Source organism: Eucalyptus grandis, chromosome 8, assembly GCF_016545825.1.
Source record: "Eucalyptus grandis isolate ANBG69807.140 chromosome 8, ASM1654582v1, whole genome shotgun sequence".
NCBI classification, from domain to species: domain Eukaryota; kingdom Viridiplantae; phylum Streptophyta; class Magnoliopsida; order Myrtales; family Myrtaceae; genus Eucalyptus; species Eucalyptus grandis.
Genome location: NC_052619.1, coordinates 47,353,971 through 47,379,714, shown reverse-complemented (window position 1 = coordinate 47,379,714; position 25,744 = coordinate 47,353,971). Strand labels below are relative to the sequence as shown.

The 25,744-nt window shown below is 41.9% G+C and overlaps 2 protein-coding genes across 6 annotated transcripts; both read right to left on the bottom strand.

Annotated features, from left to right (window-relative positions):
* Window positions 1–16,721: 16,721 nt before the first annotated feature.
* LOC120287771 lies at window positions 16,722–18,194 on the bottom strand. Its single transcript, XM_039301134.1, has 4 exons — window positions 18,021–18,194; window positions 17,693–17,923; window positions 17,185–17,260; window positions 16,722–17,037 (listed from the first exon to the last, which is right to left on the bottom strand). Exons 1-4 carry the CDS (start codon window positions 18,099–18,101, stop codon window positions 17,000–17,002), a joined length of 426 nt encoding a protein of 141 aa, XP_039157068.1. The 5' UTR covers window positions 18,102–18,194; the 3' UTR covers window positions 16,722–16,999.
* Window positions 18,195–19,251: 1,057 nt separating this feature from the next.
* Window positions 19,252–25,588, bottom strand: LOC104414794 (pentatricopeptide repeat-containing protein At4g14850). 5 transcript variants are annotated; one of them, XM_039298984.1, is made up of 5 exons: window positions 23,845–25,588; window positions 21,878–23,399; window positions 21,144–21,378; window positions 20,985–21,062; window positions 19,252–20,163 (listed from the first exon to the last, which is right to left on the bottom strand). In XM_039298984.1, exons 1-2 carry the CDS (start codon window positions 25,431–25,433, stop codon window positions 22,970–22,972), a joined length of 2,019 nt encoding a protein of 672 aa, XP_039154918.1. In that variant the 5' UTR covers window positions 25,434–25,588; the 3' UTR covers window positions 19,252–20,163; window positions 20,985–21,062; window positions 21,144–21,378; window positions 21,878–22,969. The 5 variants fall into 5 exon arrangements, with proteins under 5 accessions (XP_039154918.1, XP_039154919.1, XP_039154915.1 ...); XM_039298985.1 differs by having other exon boundaries at window positions 19,252–20,151; XM_039298981.1 differs by having other exon boundaries at window positions 19,253–20,163; window positions 20,985–21,378.
* Window positions 25,589–25,744: the final 156 nt, after the last annotated feature.

Genomic DNA, 25,744 nt, shown 5'->3' with positions numbered 1-25,744 from the left:
GGGAGAAGAAAAGAAAGGAAGAGGGCTGCAACTTTGTGGCTTTGATTCAAATGCCAAATATTGATAGAATCGGCTCAAATTTCAGTATGTTGTTCGTGAGATCGAGGGCTACAAGTTGATGATTTTTGTTCGTCGAGAACCGTCTCCCAATTCTCCAGTTGCGGTTAAGGTTTTCTTGCTCAAAACTTGTTTTGCTACCTATGTGGTGAGAAAAAGATGATTGTAATGTTGATGTTGAGCCTCTAGTGTGTGACTAGAGAAGAATACTTCGTGTATCTTGCTATTCTTGGTGATTAGTAGATGTTTTTGGGCGGTCCCTGGTTTTTTCCGCGTCGGGTTTTCCACGTTAAATCCTTGGTGTCACGCCCCGAACCCCGAGCACGAGCACATCCCACTACGGTCGATCAAATGTGACATTCCCAAGTAGTGTCGCCGATCCCATTCATTTATTATTGCGCAAGCAGAACGTACTATAAAACCTCTGACAATAAAATACGGGATAGAAAAGCAGGAAACAATTTCACAACGAATCACTTACACAAACCAACAGAGTTACAGACGAAGGCCTACAGCCATAAATCTATGAAAGACCGACTCTTAAAAATGAACTGCCCTACGACCTACAAGTCAGACACGTTCTCCAATCTTATGACTTCACATCTGCAACTCCTCAAGGCCAACCAAAGCTATCTGGCCACTCCGTCCACCGGGGACCTGAAATTTTAATCCCACAACCGGGATGAGACGATGTCTCAGTAAGTTCAACCCCCTAAACCCTATTAGAAAGAAAATACGCCCCGAGTGGCCTAGCCACATCACACAGAAGACTTACCTCACCTCAGCTTTCATTTGCAGGTTAGCATAATTTATATAATTCAACCACGTACAATTATGATAACCAAACAACCATGGCACAATCACATTATCAAAACAATTCAACCACTTGAATCGTCTCAGCGATCAATCGACTCGGCTGATTACATGTCATTCTAGCAAATCAATCATTGCTCTCAATCACGGCTCACTCGGCAAAATTAGAATTAGTGGCATCACGGCCCCACTAGACACGACCTTTATCAGGTGGCATATCACGGCCCCACTAGGCGCGACCTCTAATAGGTGGCATATCACGGCCCCACTGGGTGCGACCTCTAATAGGTGGCATATCACGGCCCCACTGGGCGCAACCTCTAATAGGTGGCATATCATGGCCCCACTGGGTGCGACCTCTAATAGGTGGCATATCACGGCCCCACTGGGCGCGACCTTTATCAGGTGGCATATCACGGCCCCACTGGGCGCGACCTCTAATAGGTGGTATATCACGGCCAATCTCCCATCAATTTCTACACTTAGGATTTTATAAAGAATCCATATTTATCGCAATCACACTCAATTTGCCACAACCAATCATCAAATTCAAATTCTAAATGCACAGAATGATCGGCACGAAATTCGAGAGTTTAGGGTCGACAAAATTTTCGAATTTATTAAATAATTAAATTTATTCCGAAAATAATTAAATAATAATATTCATATTTTTCACGATCCGCACTCAATTTATAATATCCAATCATCAATTTCAAAATCTAACTACACAGCAGCGATCAAAGACGAAATTAAGCAACCGGGATCAAAAATAAATTTTCAGTTTTCTTTAATATAATAATATTTTAATAATTTCGGAATATAATATAATATTATAAATTTCCAGAATTTCGAAGCAATTAAATAATTCAAAATTAAAATCCTATTATGTCCCATCAAGGTTTATTATTGAATAAACTATCTTAAACTTTAATTAAACACACTTTTAATTAAACCAACCTTTTAACCCAAATCACAATTAAATAAATTCAAATATCCACCTAAACTTGCTTAACTTAGACTAAGCACACTTAGGCATAATCAACCGTCTAATCAAGATTTAGTGAGCTAAACTCACCGAATTAGCGAGCCGAGCGAACCAAAACGACGAGGACGACGCGAGGGTCGACTTTCCTCAAGGCGGACCGAGCATCCGGGCTCGGGAAGGCGGCCAAAACGGCCCACGAAGGGGCTGCCATACCTATTTTCTTCTTCTCTGCTTGCTGTTGGTTGGGGGCGAAGGAAGGCAGATCCGAGGCTGGTTGGGGTCGGGAGTGGGCGGAGGAGCTACGGCGGTGGTTGGCGGCGACGAACGGCGGTGCACGGCGGCGACGAACGGCGGTGCACGGCGGCGACGAGGTGAGCTCCGGCAACTCTTGCGCGAGTTGAACAGCGGCTCGGGACGACGAGCTGGGCGAAGCGGGTGGAGCGCGCGCGGCGCGGGCCGCGCGGGCGACGGTGGTAGCGGCGAGCCGGCGGCGGCGGCCAACGGCGATTCAGGCAGGCTACGGCCAGGCCGACACCTCCTCGAGATCTCTTGGGTTTCAAGCGAAACCGGAGCCGGAGAAGAGAGGAGAGAGGGTGACGGTGGTGCGACCGGTGGTGCAGGCGGACGGCGAGCAGCTTGGCGGTGCAAACGGCGGCGACAAGCGGCGGAGGGGGCGTGCGTGCGGGCTGGCGAGCTGCTGGTTCTCGGTCGGTTTTCCCCTCCCCACGTCCAAGAAGTTCCAAGGTTGAAGATGAAGATGGAGAGAGAGAGATGGGACCATTCCCTTTTCTTTTCCTTTTTCCTTTAATCCCACAAAAGTGGCCCACCATGACCTCATGGATGATGTCATACTCCACTTCCTCAAAACTCCCACAACCTTATTCCAATGGGTTCACTTGCAATTTCTGCCGGGGTCCAATTATTTGTACAATAACTTCTTCAATTTCACTCGATTCTCTTCTAATTGAATTAAATTAAAGCCCATAAAATTAATTCAATGTCCCTACACTTCAATTCACATCTTCACTTGTCTATATAATCAACTTAAGTCCCAAAAAGCGACCAAAAGCGGCCTACTAATTTCTCGGGTCAAATTAACCATTTTCTGATTTAATTGCTGAAAAACTCGGCTTGCATGAGAAATCTTCCGAAGATCAGTTAATATTCCTAAAATGATTTGTGACACACCCAGACTTCCAATTTCTGAATTCGATCTCAATTTCACGGTTAATTTCACTTCGGCACGATACTAGCGCGGCCCAACCTACCGAGTAGCCTTTAGAAATTTTCATGCATTTGACCTGTGGTTGATCATCTCAAGCCACAATGTACATCTTTGAAACATTGGCAACTTTCGGTTGTCGGGGTAATCTCAAGGTTTTAAATGCGGACACAGGGTACCCAATCGATAGAAAAGTCGGTCCAGTGTCGATCGACAAGGATTATGCGATCCGGTGGAATCACCCACACTCGATCACATGCCTTTGTCGAGTCAACCTATCTCCGGTCTCTAATCGATTTTTATTTGTGCTGTAATGACCCTTGCAGATTAGCTCGGTCAAAAGGTCGCTTCCTGGCCAAATTCTCGAGTCTGATGCATTAGACTTTCTTAACGACTTCACCCGATAGACTAGTTTTCACATGAGTGGCTGACTCAAGGAAAGAAACTATATGCGTGCCAACGAAATGCCCGTCTCAATTTATTGAAAATAGAATCGGAAAATCGGGATGTCACAACTCTTCCCCTCTTATAAAAATTTCGTCCTCGAAATTTAAACCTTTACCAATTCTTAAACCAAAAGGTGGGGGTACAGTCGTCGCATATAATCTTCTCTTTCTCAGGTTACCTTTCTGTACCAATGCTGCCAGATCACTGCTATCTTGCCCAAACCACTTCGGATCCAGAATACTAAACACTTGCCCACTTAAAATTCCAAAGGTCTTCAACACAAAATCTGCGAAGCTAAACTGGTGATTCTGAGCAGTCTCTAAACTATCTTTGATAATTACGACTGAATCACTAATTTCTGACCCAACTCTGGACATGCAACTTTCTGATCTCTGATCTCATCTCAACCGACTGAAATCCTGTACACTCTACTCTACACCGATTAACAAGAAACTATCGGACTGATCTATTGAAACTGGGAACCTCTAGCCAAGATCTGATATAACTCTAACACTGACCTCGGCAACTGCAATCACTAACTACTGTACTAACCCTAGCCTGATCCTTCTTTCTTTGACTTTATCTCAGCAATTGAAATTTTGCACTCTCTGCTATGCACTGCTTAAGAAAGAACCATCTGAAAGCTCTGCAAACTTAGAACATCTGATCTAGATTGAAATACAATTCATCCCCGACACTCCATGAAGATGATTTATATGATATGCACACACTTCGGTATACCTATTCTAATCGAGATCTTTTCATGCTGTACTAAGGTGAGTTGACCCTGTTCATCTGTCGACCACAGCCCCATAAGGAATCAATACTCTTCCCGACTCCTTAATAAGCTATCATAACATTCCATCATGCTATGTTTCCATTCCCACACATGACTCTCTCAAGTGCTTAAAAAGCTTTCCTGGTTTACATTACCAAATTCTCACTTATTGATATATCCGACACTTACAACGTGTTCGGCGATATCTATCTTCATACCGATCTACCAATCCCGATGATGTAGACTCTAACTCATCTTCGCACTGTCTGGACGGCTCTGAAATTGCTATGATGAGCTTCCCATAAGATCTCTTCTTTAATCACTGCATCATCAATTACACACAATCATCCTCAGAATCTTAGCATTCTATCTTCAGAGATTTGAAAATCAACATCTCTCTCATATGCATTCTCTTATAGAGTCTTCTGAATTTCTGAATCTGTCCACTGAAGCGATTTGATTCTAATATGTACTCTCGGCTCAATTCTGAGGGTAGTCATGAGATTCGAATGTGGCTTACCTTAGATCTGAAAGTCGAATTTCGAACTTTCTTAAATAAGATCCAATCCTTGCATACCAACTATGCAACTAAGGACCCTCGATTCAGTGCATCTGCGACTTTGCTCCCTTTCTAGAGTGATACAAAATATCATAGTCATAATCCTTAATGAGTTACATCCAGCGACGCTGTCTCATATTCAACTCCTGAGGTCTCCACTGACGGGACGCATATGCAACAACCATATCATGATGTATCAACACACAATCCAATCCTTTAAACGATGCATCACCATAGATTTCAACCCTCCTGTTCACATGAACTTTTCTCCCTTCTTCAATAGTCGAATCAACTACAACATTGACACTGAAAACCTTTCCACAAACCGTCTGTAACACTCTGCTACGACCCAGAAAAACTTATGATCTCCCTTTGTAGTCAATCTCGGCCAACTAATCACTGCTTCAATCTTAGACGGGCTCTACGGAGATTCCTTCTCCTGAAATCACGTGACCTAGGAACGCAACACGAGTCATCCAAAACTCGCATCTGCTAAGCTTATTGTAAAATTCAAGAGTACTCAAGGTCTAAAGTACCATCCCTAAATGTCTCTCGTGCTCCTCAACACTCTTTGAACGAATTAAAATAACTTTACTGAGCATGATCACCATTGACTCAAGTACCCTTAAACTATCTACTCATTAGACCCAAACAACCAACTAAGGTGTCCATCAAATGAACTCATAACCACTGTATTGAGGTCTTAACTTCGGTATGTCTTTCTTCCTGATCCTCAACTGATGATACCCTGACCTCAAGTCGATCTTGAAAAATATCGATGTACAACCACAACAAACCACATTTCTCCTTCATGAACAAAACTGGTGCTCCCCAAGGTGATGCACTGGAACGTATGAATCTCCTATTCAACACTTCCTACATCTGCACCTTCAGTTCTTTTAACTCAAGTAACACCATCCAGTAAGGAGCCTTAAGGACTGGCTTTGTTCCGGGTGCTAACTCAATCACGAACTCTATGTCTCTTTCTAATAGCAAACCTGACAATTCTTCAGAAAATACCTTGGAAAACTTATTTACCACGATTACGTTCTCCATATTCGGCCCCTCAACTAACGCATCTACTACAGCTGCCATGTAGATTCAGTAACCAACAACCAGAATCAAGTTATCTTCAGTGACGAATAACAAGGATCGAAGTTCCTCTTCGACTTTCAGTGATTCAAAACTTTCACAAGCTAACTGAACAAACTGAATTATATCACTACCACAATTCATAACAGCAGAAAGCTCCTCGAGCCAAACCTTTGCATAAATGACTTCCAAGTCATACATAAGTAAACCCATCAAGTACAACTTTAGTCAGAGATCTATCTTTCTATCACTTTATTACCACAACAAAGATCCTACAACCTTCATTGAAAATTCTGCTGCACTACTTTGATAAAATTTCCTCAAGAACATTTTCCCCTTAATCGATGCATGGTCAGTCCATTCTTATTCCTTTCGCCATCTTAGTGGCGTCCTGCTGGCGATAGCGATACTTGAGTCCTCTTGGACTTACACGAATAGTCCCTATCTTGATGGTCGTGCTGACCACATTCAAAGCATGTTCTCCTTTTTACTCTGACACTGGGCTGACTCAAGCCTCATTTCCACAATCTCGGTACACAATCAACGAGTCCTCTACCTCCCATCAAGTGACATCATGCACCCTTTCTTGCACTAGGGTCCATTCCAAATACCCCACTGAACATCTTGAAGCATGCTTCCTCTGTTCTATCTTATCAACGGCGGTGACAGAAACAGCTGGGATTCCATCTTTCTATACGGACCATCTTCAATCAAATGACCTTATTGGCGACACCTGTAACACGTCATTTCCCTCTTACAACACGGGACAGTTCCATGCCTTTTCTTACAGACACGACACGCATCGATCGAGTTGAGCACTGACTTTCCAACTCTACTTTTCCGGTTGGGTGAGACAGGGCATCTTTCTTCTGACATCGGCCTTTCTCCCCAACTGATTTTCATCTTTGTCTAAACTGAACCTTGACTTAGATACGACGGCTTGATCCTCGATCCCAACTCCAGATTAGGCCTCAATAGGCGCGGCAACAACAACGATCACAACACTGGCAACAGTAGAAACAACGGCAACAGCGGCGGCTCGGTCCTGAACTTACTGACCCAACAAGCTTCCTAGGAACACTAGCGCTTGAATGATCCCAACGAACCTAAGATCATTCAGTGTTGCTACACTCTCAGTACCGACTTGCAGCAGTACTCTCACACTCGCGCTGGTCTAAGCCTGCGCTCTACCTCGGGTACCGACTCTTGTCAGCATCCTACCCCGAGGTATAGGTCCTACCAACCTTCACCAAGGAGTCCTCCACTCATGGTCACTCATCCTACATGCTCTTTATAGACACATATTTTCTTATTCCAACATCAGGTTAGAATCTGAGTGACCCCACAAACATACCACCAAACAGCTATCAGTCATATGCATTAGCATATTAAAAGCTTTTCCTACTAACTATCCCATGACTCATCGCACCTTATCACTCCATACACAGACCATGCTCTGATACCACTTAAACGGGGATGTCACGCCTCGAACCCCGAGCGCGAGCACATCCCACTACGGTCGATCAAATGCGACATTCCCAGGTAGTGTTGCCGACCCCATTCATTTATTATTGCGCAAGCGGAACGTATTATAAAACCCCTGACAATAAAATACGGGATAGAAAAGCAGGAAATAATTTCACAACCAATCACTTACACAAACCAACGAGTTACTGAGACGAAGGCCTACGGCCAAAAGTCTACAAAAGACCGACTCTTAAAAATGAACGCCCCTACGACCTACAAGTCGGACACGTTCTCCAATCTTATGACTTCACATCTGCAACTCCTCAAGGCCAACCAAAGCTATCTGGCCACTCCGTCCACCAGGGACCTAAAATTTTAATCCCACAACCGGGATGAGACGATGTCTCAGCAAGTTCAACCCCCTAAACCCCTATTAGAAAGAAAATGCGCCCCGAGTGGGCTAGCCACATCACACGGAAGACTTACCTTGCCTCGGCCTTCATCGCGGGTTAGCACAATTTATATAATTCAACCACGTACAATTATGATAACCAAAAACAACCATGGCACAATCACATTATCAAAACAATTCAACCACTTGGATCGTCTTAGCGATCAATCGACTCGGCTGATTACATGTCATTCTAGCAAATCAATCATTGCTCTCAATCACGGCTCACTCGGCAAAATTAGAATTAGTGGCATCACGGCCCCACTCGACACGACCTTTATCAGGTGGCATATCACGGCCCCACTGGGTGCGACCTCTAATAGGTGGCATATCACGGCCCCATTGGGCGCGACCTCTAATAGGTGGCATATCACGGCCAATCTCCCATCAATTTCTATACTTAGAATTTTATAAAGAATCCCTATTTATTGCAATCACACTCAATTTGCCACAACCAATCATCAAATTCAAATTCTAAATGCATAGCAGCGATCGGCATGAAATTCGAGAGTTTAGGGTCTGACAAAATTTTCGAATTTATTAAATAATTAAATTTATTCCGAAAATAATTAAATAATAATATTCATATTTTCACGATCCACACTCAATTTATACTATCCAATCATCAATTTCAAAATCCAACTACATAGCAGCGATCGGCACGAAAATTACGAACAAGCCTGGGATCAAAAATAATTTTTCCGTTTTTAATATAATAATATTTTAATAATTTCGGAATATAATATAATATTATAAATTTCCAGAATTTCGAAGCAATTAAATAATTCAAAATTAAAATCCTATTATGTCCCATCAAGGTTTATTATTGAATAAACTATCTTAAACTTTAATTAAACACACTTTAAATTAAACCAACCTTTTAACTCAAATCACAATTAAATAAATTCAAATATCCACCTAAACTTGCTTAACTTAGACTAACCACACTTAGATCATAATCAACCGTCTAATCAAGATTTAGTGAGATAAATTCACCGGATTAGCGAGCCGAGTGAACCAAAACGACGAGGACGACGCGAGGGTCGACTTTCCTCAAGGCGGACCGAGCATCCGGGCTCGGGAAGGCGGCCAAAACGCCCACGAAGGGGCTGCCATACCCATTTTCTTCTTCTCTCGCTTTGTTACCGGTTGGGGCGAAGGAGGGCAGATCCGGGCTGGTTGGGGTCGGGAGTGGGCGGAGGAGCTACGGCGGTGGCTGGCGGCGACGAACGGCGGTGCACGGCGGCGACGAACGAGCTCCGATAGCTCTTGCGCGAGTTGAACAGCAGATCGGGACGACGAGCTGGGCGAAGTGGGCGGAGCGGCGCGGGCGCGGGCTTCGCTCGGGCGACGGTGGTAGCGGCGAGCTTCGGCGGCGGCGGCGGACGGCGGTCGGGCGGGCTACGGCCCGGCTTCGACACCTCCTCGAGATCTCGCTTTGGGTTTCAAGCGAGATTCCGGAATCGGAGAAGAGAGGAGAGAGCGCGGTGGTGCGACCCGGTGGTGCGGCGGACGGCGAGCAGCTTGGCGGTGCAAGCGACAGCGACAAGCGGCGGAGGGCGTGCGTGCGGGCTGGCGAGCTGCTGTTCTCGGTCGATTTCCCCTCCCCACGTCCAAGAAGTTCCAAGGTTGAAGATGAAGATGGAGAGAGAGAGAGAGAGAGAGAGAGGGGACCATTCCCTTTTCTTTTCCTTTTTCCTTTAATCCCACAAAGTGGCCCACCATGACCTCATGGATGATGTCATACTCCACTCACTCAAAACTCCCACAATCTTATTCCAATGGGTTCACTTGCAATTTCTGCCGGGGTCCAATTATTTGTACAATAACTTCTTCAATTTCACTCGATTCTCTTCTAATTGAATTAAATTAAAGCCCATAAAATTAATTCAATGTCCCCACACTTCAATTCACATCTTCACTTGTCTATATAATCAACTTAAGTCCCAAAAGCGCGACCAAAAGCGGCCTACTAATTTCTCGGGTCAAATTAACCATTTTATGATTTAATTGCTGAAAAACTCGGCTTGCATGAGAAATCTTCCGAATATCAGTCAATATTCCTAAAATGATTTGTGACACACCCAGACTTTCAATTTCTAAATTCGATCTCAATTTCACGGTTAATTTCACTTCGGCACGATATTAGCGCGGCCCAACCTACCGGGTAGCCTTTAGAAATTTTCATGGATTTGACCGTGGTTGATCATCTCAAGCCACAATGTACATCTTTGAAACATTGGCAACTTTCGATTGTCGGGGTAATCTCAATGTTTCAAATGCGGACACAGGGTACCCAATCGATAGAAAAATCGGTCCAGTGTCGATCGACAAGGATTATGCGATCCGGTGGAATCACCCACACTCGATCACATGACTTTGTCGAGTCGACCTATCTCCGGTCTCTAATTGATTTTTATTTGTGCCGTAATGACCCTTGCAGATTAGCTCAGTCGAAAGGTCGCTTCCTGGCCAAATTCTCGAGTCTGATGCATTAGAATTTCTTAACGACTTCACCCGATAGACTAGTTTTCACATGAGTGGCCGACTCAAGGAAAGGAACTATATGCGTGCCAACGAAATACCGGTCTCAATTTATTGAAAATAGAATCGGAAAATCGGGATGTCACACTTGGTGTCATTATTTACTTTGTCTACTTATTATTTCGGCGTTATATTTGCATATTGTGAGGTTATATATTGCTGGTTGTTGCTGGGGGCTAAGAGATTTTAAGTTAATTTAGTATCGGGGAGAAATTGATCCTGGATTGCGTTTGGCCATGGTGAATTATTGTACCCGAGTTCTCCCCAACAAGTGGTATCAGAGCTAAGGTTGAAATATTAAATGGAAGAAACCAGTAGCACCATATTTAAGTTAAATGCCTCGAATTATTCTATTTGGAAACCTCAGATAGAAGATGTGTTATATTGCAAAGACTTATTTGATCCTATTGAGGGTGATGAAGCCAAAAGAGATAAGGAAGACAAAGAATGGGAGAGAATGAATCAGGAAACGGTTGGGTTTATCCGACAATGGATTAATGATAGTGTGCTTCATCATGTTACTCAAGAAACGAAGGTGGACACTTTGTGGAAGAAATTACAAGATATCTATGAGAGAAAAACTCAACAAAATAAATCTCTTCTAGTTAAGCGACTTGTGAATTTGAGATACAAGGAGTGGAGTAATATGGCAAAACACTTGAGTGAATTTCAAGATGTTGTAAATCAATTGACAAATCTTGAGATTGATCTTGGTGATGAATTGCAAGCATGCTTATTACTTGGTACTCTTCCTGATAGCTAAGACACCTTGATTGTGACATTAAACAACTCGGCTCATTTTGGTGTGCTTTATATGAGCATGGTTAAAGAAAGCTTGTTCAATGAAGAAATAAGAAGAAAATGCTTGAATTATGCTTCTACATCGGATGCTCTTGTTATAGAAAACAGGGCGAGAAGTCAATCAAGAAGGTTTCAAAGAAATGATACCCGATGCAAGTCAAGAGGAAGGTCGAAATCAAGACCGAGGAGGAGTGTCAAGTGTTATAATTGCAGCAAAATTAGACATTATGCAAAAGAGTGTTGGTTGCCAAAGAGAGATAGATTCCATGATAGAAATGGAGATCAAAAGAAATAAGAGAAACAAGCTATAACAACGGTTGCATCCGATGGTGATAATGTGTTCGTATGTGATGACAGGTATGTGAATTTTACATGACAAGACTCTATGTGGGTTGTTGATTCCGCGGCTTCTTTTCATGTCACCTCACGGTGTGATTACTTTGTTTCTTATCGCGATGGCGACTTTGGTTGCATAAGGATGGGAAATAGTGATGTTTCTAAGGTTATTGGCATGGGAGATGTTTATTTGAAAACCGATGTCGGATGTAATTTGCTTTTGAAAAATGTGAGACATGTTCCGAATATTTGACTTCACTTGATCTCTATGGGTGCCTTGGATGATGATGGTTATTGTAATTCACTCTTTGATGGTAAATGGAAGTTGACTAAATGTTCCATGGTAGTGGCAAAGGGTAAAAAGACATGCTCTCTCTACACCATGCAAGCTGACTTGATTAAAGAAGAGGTAAATGCAGTGGAGGATTCTTGGTTGATTTATGGCATATGAGGCTGGGTCATCTTAGCAAGAAATGACTTGAAACTCTTGCTAGAAACAACCTTTTACCTTTGAAGGAGAAAAATCTAAAGAAATGCACTCATTGTCTTACAGGTAAGCAACATAGATTCTCATTTCATAGTTTCTCTCCACACATGAAATTAAATGTACTTGATTTAATTCACACTAATATTTGTTGCATGGATGTTAGAACTCTTGGAGGTACATTATACTTTGTAACATTTATTGATGACTGTTCTAAAAAAGTGTGGGCTATAAGATCATGTACTTGCGGCTTTCAAGCAATTTCATGTTAATGTGGAAAGAGAAACCAGGAATAAGCTAAAATGTATTCGGGCTGACAACGGTGGTGAATATAGAGGCCCATTTGAACACCATTGCAAGGATTATGGTATCAAGCTTGAGAAGACTATTCCAAAAACACCACAGTATAATGGAGTGGCAAAGAGAATGAATCGGACAATTAATGATCGGATTCGGTGTATGCTTTCTCATCGAAGTTGCCAAAGTCATTTTGGGGTGCAGCGATGAGAACAGTAGTAGACTTGATAAATATTTCTCCATCGGTTCCTCTTAAGGGGATGTCCCGCAAAGAGTTTGGAGTGGCAAAGATGTTTCCCACAGCCGTCTAAAAAGATCCAAGCTTGATGACAAGTCTAAACAGTGTATCTTCTTAGGTTATGGACATGAAGAGTTTGGCTACAGGTTATGGGATCCAGCTGCAAAGAAAGTCATTAGAAGCCGAGATGTAGTGTTTTGTGAGTATCAAACTATTAAAGACATTGACAAGGCTGAGAGACCAAAGAATATAGCTCAACGTTCAGTTAGCTTCAACCAAAATCCTTTTAATATTAATAGAAATCATGGGGGAGAAGTGCATGGAAATCATGAAGATGGTGAATCCTCACATAATGTTGACTCTTCAGCTGAGACAGGTGAAATAGCTGAGCATGAGCAATTTGTCCAACCTTAAGTTAGAAGATCTGAAAGAGAGCGTAGGCCTTCTCAAAAATATTTGCCACATGAGTATGTGTTACTCAACGTGCGGGGAGCCGAAAACTTATGAAGAGGCTATATCATGTGAACGAAAGAATGAGTGGCATGAAGCCATGCGAGAGGAGCTTAATCCTTGCATGAGAACCACACATTTGAATTGGTGAAGTTGCCTCAGGGTAAGAGAACACTCACAAATAATTGGGTGTACAAGTTAAAGACGGAAGAAAATAGTTTATAACCACGATACAAAGTTAGACTTGTTGTGAAGAGCTTTCGTAAAAAAAAAATGGCATAGACTTTGAAGAGATTTTTTCACCGGTTGTAAAGATGTCTTCTATTCGAGTTGTTCTTGGGTTGGCCGCCAGTTTGAACTTAGAAATTGAACAACTTGATGTAAAGACGGCCTTTCTTCATGGAGACCTAGAAGAAGAGATATATATGAAGCAACCGAAGGACTTTGAAGTTAAAGGAAGGAGCACCTTGTATGTAGATTGAGAAAAAACTTATATAGTCTCAAGCAAGCGCCAAGGTAGTGGTATATGAAGTTTGAATCATTTATGGAAGAACAAGGATACGGTAAGACAAACTCCGATTCTTGTGTCTTTATGAAAAGATTCTTAGATAATGATTTTCTTATTCTCCTATTTTATGTGGATGATATGTTGATTGTTGGGCATGATGCCAAGAAAATCAAGAGCTTGAAAAATGAGTTGAGTAAAGTTTTTGCAATGAAAGACTTAGGCATGGCTAAGCAAATCTTAAGCATGAGAATTACTCGTGATAGGAAGAATAAGAAAATGTGGTTATCTCAAGAGAAGTATATTTAGAAGGTGCTTGAAAGATTCAATATGAGCACATGTAAACCGGTGAGTACTCCACTTGCAAGCCATTTCAAGTTAAGTAGTAATGAGTGTCCTTCAAGTAAGAAAGAGAAGGTTGAGATAATGAAAATTCCTTATGCATCGGCCGCTGGTAGTTTGATGTATGCCATGATTTGTACAAGACTGATTATTGCTCATGCAGTTAGTGTTGTGAGTAGATTTCTCTATAATCCAAGTAAGGAACATTGGATTGTTGTTAAATGGATTCTGAGATATCTTAGAGGCATATCTACACTTTGCTTGTGTTATGGAAATGCGAAACCTGAGTTGAGTGGCTACTCGGATGCGGACTATGCCAGTGATGTTGATTCTCAAAAATCCACATTGAGTTTTATAATAATCTTTGCAGGGAGAGCTGTTTCATGGCAATCTAGATTGCAAAAATGTACCGCTTTGTCTACAATTGAAGCGAAGTATATTGCTATTACTGAAGGAGGTAAAGAACTTTTGTGGATGCAAAAATTCCTAGAAGAGTTGGGCTTGAAGTAAGAGAAGTTTGTTCTATATTGCGATAGCATGAGTGCCATCCATCTTAGCAAGAATTCGATGTTTCATTCAAGATCGAAGAATGTTGATGTGAAGTATCATTGGATCTGAGAAAAGTTAGAATAGAAGTTCTTCCTACTTAAGAAAGTTCATACCAACAACAATAAATCCGACATAATGACCAAGGCCTTACCCGTGATGAAGCTTGATGCTTGTAGAAGAAAAGCAGGCATGACGAATCTTTCCACATGAGGTGGAGGGGGAGATTTGTTGGCTAGGTCCACCTTCATGTGAGGCCCAACCAGCATTAATTAAATAAAAAACGGAAAAGAAAACAAAAGGAAGTGGAGTGTCGTGCGTGGAGGTGCACGTCCGAAAAGAAAAGAGGAGAGAGAAACAGAAAATTGCAAGAGAAGGAGAAGAAAAGAAAGTAAGAGGGCTACAACTTTGCAGCTTTAATTCAAAGGCCAAATATTGACGGAATCGGCTCAAATTTCAGTATGTTGTTCGTGAGACCGAGGGCTACAAGTTGATGGTTTTTGTTCATCGAGAACCGTCTCCGAATTCTCCAGTTACGGTTAAGATTTTTTTACTCAAAACTTGTTTATCTACCTATGTGATGAGAAAAAGATTATTGTAATGTTGATGTTGAGTCTCTAGTGTATGACTAGAGAAGAATACTTTATGTATCCTGCTATTCTTGGTGATTAGTGGATGTTTTTGGGCCGTCCGTGGTTTTTCCCGCATCGAGTTTTTCACGTTAAATCCTTAGTATCGTTATTTGCTTTGTCTACTTATTATTTCGGCGTTATATTTGCATATTGTGAGGCTATACATTGCTGGTTGTTGCTGGGGGTTAAGAGATTTTAAGTTAATTTAGTATCAGAGAGAAATTGATCCTGGATTGCGTTTGGCCGTGGTGAATTGTTGTACTCAAGTTCTCCCCAACAGAGGCGAGGTCGCCGGAGATGGGGAAGACGTCGCCATACTTGATGGGCTCGTGCACGGCTTGGCCCTACTCCAACCTCCGTAGCTGGTCCTGGCTCATTTTTACTTTCGATGACGCGCGCTTGCTAAATGCTAACTACGTTGACTCGCGTTCCACGACGGACGAACAGAGGCGGTTTTATGCTTTATGAAGAGCTCCAGTGACATGGCTTTTGTCGTGGGGGGTTGGGAGTGATCCGTGGCAAGACACGTGGCGGCACTGAGCAGACATGGCTGCTCGAGACTTGGAAATGTTTACACGTGGAACTTTAGAGGACGTGGCACACTTCGGGCAAACCACCTGGCTTTTTACTTTTTCACATTCTTTTTTTTTTTTTTTACTTCTAACAAATTAATAAAGTCGGTGTTGAATGCGAAAGATGAATTTAGGCATCAAGTTGCACCATTTTGCAAGGGGACACTGTAAATCTGTCCATTATAGGACGCATCTTCAAGCGAAACTTAGTGGAATTGGATGGCTGCAAAGAAAGGGAAAAACGCACAAGAATATCGGATCAAATTGGAAACCTGAAATTAACTGATCTTTTGCTATCATTAGGAGTTTGGCTATTTGCCATCACATTATAGTTCGTCCAAGTTCATCCCATCAAAAAATAGGAGATTCAATTCATCTCATTTCGAAAAGTCAATGCAACGTAAGTGTGTCCCTAACATTAAGGATGCATTTACTTCATAAAAAATAAATAATTTAAAAAATGTTCTCTTACAAATATAAAATATCATTTTTAAGAAATTATTTTTCAAATTATTTATTTTGTGAAGGAGGTGAGTTAATTTGAAAAATATTCTCTTAAAAATATAAATTATTATTTTTAAGAAATTATTTTTTAAATTATTTATTTTGTGAAGGAGGTGACGAAAACTTAGATGGAGAACGAGAGGTACTCTGTTGTGAAAGGGTGAGGGAGGGGATATTTAATAATCTTCTCCTCAAATTCTCTCGCCCCACCCTTTATCTATCTTATCGAATCATATGTGATGAAGAAAATTATGTTTGTTTTCTCAACCAAACAAATTCTGGATGAGTAAATTTCAATAACTCCTGGATCTTAGATTTCAAAATGGGATCTTTTGTTGTATTCCTAACTTCTTGTGACATAAACGAACTTGTATCTCGGCGAATGGACGAATGAAAGTGGAAGAACTGGAGTTTAGCCCCTTTCCTTTTCAGGCACAGGCAGGCTAAACACTTCCTGAAAATATAGCCATCCCTACCCCGTCGAATCCCACCAGCCTCTTACCCATTCTCATAACTTTCCAAACAGAGTTTAAGTAAGTAAGGACCAGCAATTCTCAAAGCCTGCTATAGCCAACTCGATGTTTTGGCAGCATGATATGTACACCACAAGGGGATCATACTTGTTCATTTGAATCGAATGGATTTTGGTTTTGGTTGCACTGAAATAGCATGATGCACAACCACAAGTGATCATAGAGCAATACAAATATCAAGTTCAGATTGTGTTGCGAATCGGGATCACGAAAGATAGAATTATGCTCACAGGATGATCGGTCATGGGTACTACTTATTCTATTTCACAAGTCTTGTAATAGTTCCTTACATACAATCCACCACATCCTGACCTCCGCTGCATTCGACGAACAGCTACCACCAATCAAGGATCCTCCCTGCTCGCTACCTCCACGCCATTACCTGCACAAGGAAAGATACATTGAAATTATTTCCCAAACAGGAATGCACAACTCACGGATTCTATTGTTTATTAGAAGATAGTTTCGCAGAGGAAGCCAAGATGTCAATTCAGTGGCACTGAGGGACAATGCAGCTAGAAGAGCTTACCATCCGGATCGAAGAAGAAGATCTGCTTAACCTTGCCATTCGGCAGAGCCCTCTGAAAAGTTTCAATCCCTTTTTCCTGCAAAGCCATGGATCGCTAAATGAATTTCAACGAAAAGAGCATGTAAAAGAATGTACTGAACTCGAACATAAAACATCACCAAACATAATGCCAAAATGTTCGTGCCGAACTATCTAAAATTCAAACTTCCCCTACTATTTTGGCAGCAGCCAAATTGACTTGAAAACAAATCGAGCAGCACAACAACCATCCCAGAAGAAGTCCACGCGCAAACAGCAAAGCTTACGCGAGGAAAAGATATCATCCGCAAGCACTTCATTCATCAGACATATGAATCCAATTCATATCGAAACACTGCCCATCTGCCTATCAGGGCTACTACAATGACCAGACCTCCTAAACGACCACCATCGCTCCAATTTCAAGAATTCGAACACACCCAAGATATCAAATGCAACATTGTGTCGACCGAGTAAGAAAAGAATTCACCTTGAGGGTCTGCACGAAAGAATCGAAATTGGCGATGCTGAAGCAGACGTGGTGGCCCCGGGGGAGGTACTTGGGGTCGACGGTTGGCGAGCTCGCGCTGTAGGGGCCCTCGGGGAGCCTGGCCTCCGGCAAGCGCTCGATGAGGTGGAGGAAGAAGCCCGTGGAGGGCAAGCTCAGCCATATCACCTTGAACCCGAAGTCGGGGGTCTCCACCTCCTCGAACCCAAGAATCTGCAACCCAGCAAAGGAAGCCAGTTCAGGACCCAACAAAGAAATGGAGAAAGACCCGATCGGCGGTGGCGGTGGCGGTGGCGGCGGGGGGAGAGACCTCCTTGTAGAACTCAGCCAAGCGCCGGATGTCGGAGGACTCGCGCGAGACGTGGTTGAGGCACGCTCCCTTCGCCGCCATGGTTTGTCGGTTTCTGGTCCGGTGAGGAAGTGGATGGGAGAGACTGAATCAGAAAGACGCTCGGGCTTTTGTTCTTCCTCGTTCTTTCCTGATCTTTTATTGGTGTTTCAGTACCTTTTTGGTACCTTAAACGACATCTTTCCAAGAAAAGGACAGGCTTTTGATGAGTTGTCCAGATCTTGGCCCAACTTTTTTTTTTTTTTGGTCGAATTGGCCCAACTTGAATGAGGTGATGTTCGATACTTTGGGTCGGGTCGAGTCAGGCCGGACCGGAATCCCTTGTTGAATGGCATCATCCAAGCTTTGTCCAATGGTGCCCCTCGCGCCCGCTTGGCTTGAGGGTGCCTCGACGGGCTCAGGGGTGACCATCGGCCCTTGATCACGTCTATTCGAAACATGACTTTTGAGTTTGGTTTTAATTTCTCAATCAAATGATTTGAACAATATTGATCGTGATACTTTAATGCTGAATGAGTCAACATCTTCAAGAGTTTATAGGTTTAGACCATTTTTCACGAGTAATATGCTTAGATGTATGCTCCTTTATGTAGAAAGACTTGCCAATTTTTTGCATACATGTTGGAGTTGTAATGATAAGCTCGTCAAACTCAAACCTTTCGAGTAATATACAACAAGTGTGAGATTTGTATTTATTTGATGAATTTTTGCAAGCATTGATATAAATATATCTATAGCATATTTATTTAAAAGTAAATTGTAATTTTGGGATAAAATACAAAAGTGGTAGTCCAACAAACTAAAGCTTCTCACTTATATATAATTTTTTGTATAATGTAAAATCAATTGGATTTTGTAAATTGAACTTTTTTACTATCATTCTACCTTTAGTGGCATTTTGATGTGTAGAAAGGGCGGGCATTGTTGAATCTTGAAAGCTATATCTAAAACATAAGTATGCTACTATTTTTTTTTTACGGTAAAAAATATATATATATTTGAATGAAACTTTTGTCACTTAATTTGAGCAAGAAATAAAATAAAATAAAAAGTCTTGTTAACAAGGGTCGCACGAGTCATTAGCTTAGACTACAAAATTAAGTTAATAAGCACATTTGCAAGTATTGAAAATTAAAAAAGAACGTATTTAAATTTTGACATGTTATTCCAAAGCGCGAAGAAGACCCTCAACAAATGCCTTAGGGGTAATCTTGAACATTGAAAAAAAGCACTTTAAACAAAATTCTAATATATAAATATTTATTTTATCTTCTTCATCTACCATGTGAGATTTCAGCATTGGCAGTCTGGATCTCTCGCACAACAGCTGATATAGAGTTTGCCATGATTTTCTTGCTCAGCAACTTCATCGAGTCGAGGTCACGAGCAAGTTCGGCTTTCTTGAATTAAAGCTGTGCAATTTGTTCATCTATTTTTCACACGAGAAATGACTTAAAATCCATCCAAGACTGCAATTCTCTTGCTCCCGAAGTCCCTTAGTGCATAGAAAAACCTCAACTGCTTTGGATATTTCTTCAATCAACTTGAACTTAAGCAATTGATCAACAGTCAACATGGGATCGATCGCAAGCTTCTCTACTGAATTCTAATCTCTTTCAAGTACTTTGAGGACACCAAGCATGAGAAATCCTGGGCAAGAATCAAAGAAAGCTTGTTGCAATGAGTAGACATTTCCTCCGCCATATCATAACCTACGTAAGTGAAACGAGTCTGCAGACTTCTAGACAGTCATCAACATTTTCTTCACAAAGTTAAGTATGAAGTTCCTGCACATTTTGCCCATCTTGTGCCTCAAAATCCTTTAGTCAAGAACAACATCCTCAAAATCAATTTGTAGCTCAGAGCCACAATTGAATATCCACTTTGCTTGTGCTATCATCCATTAGGGATCACAAGTCAATTACAGATTCATCATTTCTAATGCTGGCTTGAGCTGGTATTTTGTAAGATTGTCGTGTTTTGCACCTAGGGAAGGGCTTGTGACATAGCTGGTCTCGCTTTTTTCATCCTCCTGGAATTATAAGGGGCTATTTATATGCAATTTCATCCAGTGTTACCTGTGGAAAGAGATCTGGATGCACATCTGCATGTCAGGGTGATCCAAAAATAACTACATAAGAACAAAATGCCAGTACTTTTCTAAACATCAGGACAACCAAGAAGTTGGAATTAAATTTTGCTAGTCTCAACTGGAGATCTGTACATAAACGGGTTTTCCATCAAAAGTGGCAAATGAACAAAAAGGGTATTCTCTAGAAATTGATCTGGAAAAGACAGTATATCGAGTCCTTAAATTTTCTAAGCCTCAATGATATTTACTAGTAGTTCCCTGGATTACAGGTGACATAGTAAAACAAATCTGAAACGTTCGTTTTAAAGCACTTCCCCACTAGAAGAAATGCTGGAATTCTTAATTGACCCAAATTCCCTTAATAGAAATAGCAGGGCCGTTGAAATATTCTGAAACTCCACATATTTGGTTGTTCTCGATGCTGATACCAAATTGTAAACATAAAGATTATAGCTTGTAGTTTGTCAACTTATTGTCTTCTAACCTAGAGAAGGGCTCATCCTTCTCCTCTGTGATAAATATTACTAAAATTTTATCTGATAGATCTGGGCATTTCTGAACTTTTTATGCTCCTCTGGGCTCGTCTAAAGTTTTCCTTTTCTTGTAGCATCTTCTATTGCATAAAGATCCAACTTCGTAACCAATTTATTTTTTAAATCAATGTCAAAAGCCATAACTGACCAAAGAGATGAACAGATCATGCAATCCCAAACTAGAGCTTATCAAAACGTTATGACCATAGTAGACCTTCCATGTGCTGAAACGCCGTACTTCCAAATTGAATGATGGGTCAATAACAAGATAATGAGAGCTATTTAATACTTAATCCTCACCTTCGTCTAGTGATGCCTCGTAGAGGAAACCATCCAGCTAAAAGAAGCAAAGATCTCATTGACATCTGAGTTCGGAAACTGCAAAGAGATAGCGTTTAAGCAAAGACTTGCCCGCAATTAAGGCCTCTGACACAGAGATGGTTTGGAAGATATAAGAACCTGTCTTGATAAAATCCAAAATGATAGGTCCTATTGCCAAGCCACCAATACCAAATATCGCCAAGATTCGGCCAATCTACTGGAGCATAAGGTAAACCTTCACCCGAACGAATAGGTTTGATAGCGTATAGACATAGATTGTTCATCTTCACTGCCTTCTCACCCGGAACTTCATTTCCCATTATTTGCTTGCCCTTCTTCATAATGCTTGCGAGCTAGCAGCACAACGATCTAGCTAAAAAAAAAAAATGAAAAAGAAAAAGCCATCTTAGAACAACATAAAATGCAACAAGCATAATGCTAAAATTCAATACCTAATCACATAACTAGCTCCTATCATCAAAGTATCCTTTTCCACTCGGGTATTTTGTTAAAACAGGCTTTCAAAAGGCAAGAGACAGAAACCCCAATTCACTGGTTCAGCAGAAAGATTGAAACTTTAGCAAGATAATCACCAGTAAGAGGGACATTATTCAAGTTCAGAATGTCAAGAACAGTAACGATAAACAAAAATCCCTGCAAATCCAATGTGAGGAACAAGTTCAGAACCTGAGCACTTGTTTCCATGTAGAAAAAAATCTAAAACACCAACATAAAGTCGAAAATATATGAAGAAGGCCAGTAAAATTGAGACCTTTATGCAAAGAGTTGAAAATGATGAGGAGATCGCAGAGACGTGAAAGAACAAGAAGATTATAAAACCACAAGTGATGCATAAACAGAATAAATTTTACCTAGGTATAGGCACAAGCCTTCCCGAGGCACACACAACAATCTTACAATATACAAGCTCAAGCCAATGCTAAAAATGACGAGACTGTAATTGACTTGTGTTCCCTAATGGAAATGTGGCTTTGAGCAGCACATTGATCTTGAGGACATTGCTCTTGACTAAAGTATCAGTTCTAGTTGCTATGCATCCAAGGATTTCGAGGCACAAGACGTGCGAAATGTTCAGGAACTTCATGCTCAATTGTGTGAAGAAGATGTTGATGACTATCTAAAGTCTTTATAACATATTCTTTCTCAGCAAACAATCATGAAGCTCAGGTGCAGACTCCTTTCACTTATGTCGACTGTAATATGGTAGAGGAAATGTGCAAGAAACTTTCTTCCATTCTTGCCCTGAATTTCTCATGCTTATTGTCCCCAAGGTGCCTAGAGGTAATTACTTTTTTAGGTAGAGAAACTCACAGTCAATCCCGTCTTGACTGTCGATCAATTGCTTAAGTTGAAGTCACTCAGAAATTTTCCAGAGCAGGCGAGGTTTTTCTGCACACTAAAGGAATTGCTGAGCAGGCCACCAAATTTTTCGGAGATCTTCAGGCCATGAAGGACAAGGTTTCTTCCATCAGGAGAGAGTTCAATGAGCTGAAGAAGAGAGCAGGAGAATCGCAATCTCAGATAAATTCCAAGTCATCTCTTGTGCAAGAAATAGATGAACAAATTGCACAGCTTCAAACCAAGAAAGCCGAACTTGCTTGAGACCTCGAGTCAATGAATTTCAGCGAAAGTTCAAGTGGTTGCTGAGCAGAAGATCATGGCGAACTCCATATCAGCTGTCATGCAAGAGATCCAGACTGTCCAATGCTAAAATAATCCCACTATGGAGATGAAGAAGAAAACTGCCGAAAAGCGAATGGCTTAGATTCTCGCCAGGTACGCGTATCTCAAAGGATTCTTTCTTGAGAAATCAGGCTGAAATTTTTCTTTGGCAGAGATATATCCAAGAAAAAACTGGAAGGAGAGTACAGCTTTGGAATCTTCTCTCTTAGATGACCACATTCAATAAACTTGATCCAGGAATTGTTAAGAAAGAATGATGATTACCAAAAATCTTTACAAGAACAGCGGCCAGCTAGGAACTGGTGAAACCGGGCATTGTCTCTCACAATGAGTTCCCTCCCAGTAATTCGTGAAATGAATTTAAAGGCGCTATGACAGTCTCCACACATTCTAAGATTCTTCGTGATCCTAATTGGAACTGCTGGGGGGATAGAAATGAGGCCAAAGGCCAGGGCAATCTTCTCACTGTGCAGCCACACTTCTGAGACTTTCTCCTCCTCCTCCAAGTCATCTTCCATATCCCTCTTTAGCTCCAACAAAGTCGCGTGAATCTCGGAGTTCCTTTCATGAGAAGCATCCTTCGCTTGGAAAATATGGACTTCATTCTTCACAGCAATCCAGCTGCAGCCAGTACCCTTTTTCAGGCCTATGTCCTTTATCTCCTTCCTCACATTGGTGGCTTCCTCCCATCTGCATTATTCGATAAAATTGGAGCGCCATTAGTTAACATATCAAAACATTCCTTTAGGGTGTAGAAATGGTGAATCTAGTAGGAAGCACAAACAAGAAAGCCGTTCTGATGAAATAAAGTGTGCCCCCACAGATATCACACAGAGGGAAAGTTAACATCTTCCGATATCTCCATCAAAACCTCAAGCAGAAATACATATAAAACAAAGTGTGAACATAGCCAGTAGGATTCTAAATCTTCACTAGGCAAAACTCCACAGTTTGCCACTTATCCTGAAGCATTTCCATACGAGAAAAGAAAGAAATCTTCACTAGCAACAGCCCGTGATTCTGTCTGCTTTATACATGAATATGCATATGAGAGTTTAAAAATAATTATAGAACACTTTCTGAGGAATAAAAATAGAACAGTTGTTCCACCATTATTTTAAAATGATAAGATTACCTTCCAGCAGCTGCCAATGAATTTGAAAGAACCACGAAATTGCCAGAGTCTTTCGGATCAAGTTGAAATAAGTTTTCAGCTGCAATTCTACCAAGTTCTGGATTCCTGTGGATCCTACAAGCCCCTAAGAGGGCTCCCCATATTGATATCGTGGGTCGAAATGGCATTTTCATGATAAAGTCATATGCCTGCTTTAACATGCCAGCCCGCCCTAGCAGATCCACAATACATGCATAATGCTCTGGCCCAGGTTCAATTGCATGTCTTCTTCTCATTGATGCGAAGATATCCATACCAAGCTCTACATTTCCTGCTCGACTACAAGCTGCCAATAAACACACGAAGGTCACATAATTTGGTATCACCTCACTGCAACTTGACAGCATTTTCTCAAACACAGCAACAGCCATATCGGCAAGCCCTTGATGTGCATAACCACCGATCAAAGAATTCCAAGTAATCAGATTTCTTTGCGGCATGCCATGGAAGGCAACTTCCGCATCCTCAATACATCCACATTTTCCATACATGTCAACCAGTGCAGTGCTGACAAAAATATTTCCCATCACGCATGCCTTAATAGCAAGTGAATGAACTGACCTACCAAGTTCAAGCCCTGCTAAGCCAGCACAGGCATTGAGCACAGAGGATACCAAGAAATCTGTCGGCCGAATCCCTTCTTTCCTAGCCATTAAGAAAGCCATGCAAGCCTTTTCTTGCTCATGATTCTGCACTAACGTAGACATTAGTGAGCACCAAGACACGTCATTTGGCTCGCGAATTTCGTCAAACACCATCTCGGAACAACTAACCTCCCCACATTTCCCATAGAAATCGACCAATCCATTCGCTACAGAGATGTCCGCCTCCAACCCGCTTCTAAGAACATACCCATGGAGCTGGTGACCAAGCTCTAAATTTGCCGTGTCCGAACAGGCGTTGAGAAATGCACTCAATGTTATATAATCAGGAACACCACCCACTCTCCTAAACTTAATAAATGCGCCAATACAATCCTGGGGCATTCCGTCCAGCACCGCGTTGGAAATATACGTATTCCACGCTACTCTGTTCTTCTGGGGCATTTCGTCGAACAGCTTCCTCGCATCATCTTTAAGCCCCGTCTTACAGTACATATCAAAAGCACTGCTACCAACGAACACATCGACCATTTCACCCACCTTAATGGCAATCCCATGAATCTGCTTCCCAGTAACGGGCATGCAAAGACCGCCAGAGGCCTTGAACGCGCAGGGGAAGGTGAAATCATTAGGCCGAATGCACTCCCTCAGCATGTCAACGAACATAAGCAGGGAGAAGCTAAAGTGGCCGTTCTGGGCAGACCCAGAGATCAGCGAGGTCCAGGAGACGACGGAGCGAGTCGGGTTGAGGCGGAGGACGAGCTGGGCCGAGCCGGGGAGGTCCAGCTTGGAGTACATGTGGGTGAGGTGGTCGGAGACCAGAGCAGGAAGCGGGTGGCGAAGGGTCTTGACGATGCGGGCGTGCGTGGCTCGGCCGAGGAGAGAGGAGCGAGCCGACACGGCCGCGGAGAGGAGGGACGCGAGGGAGTCGACGGCGTGGCCGGCCATGTCCCGCGGCGGAGGCGATCATCTTCTGCGGCGGCGGCGGCGAAATGGCCGCATCAGGTACCGGAGAATGCGTCCCGCGTCGCCAAAATATCGAGAGTTTGAAATTCGAGAAAGGCAAAGTTCAGAGCTTTTTCCACGTTCACGTGTTCTGTCAGAAAAAGAGAGTGAATTTCTACACATTTTTTGAGATCAATGCTGTGTACTTCCAATTCATACAAATTTTTGTCTTTTCACCCTTGTGGAATAAAGTGTTAATATCATAAAAAATAAAAATAAAAATCTTGAACTAACTTTTTGACCTTAAATATTTA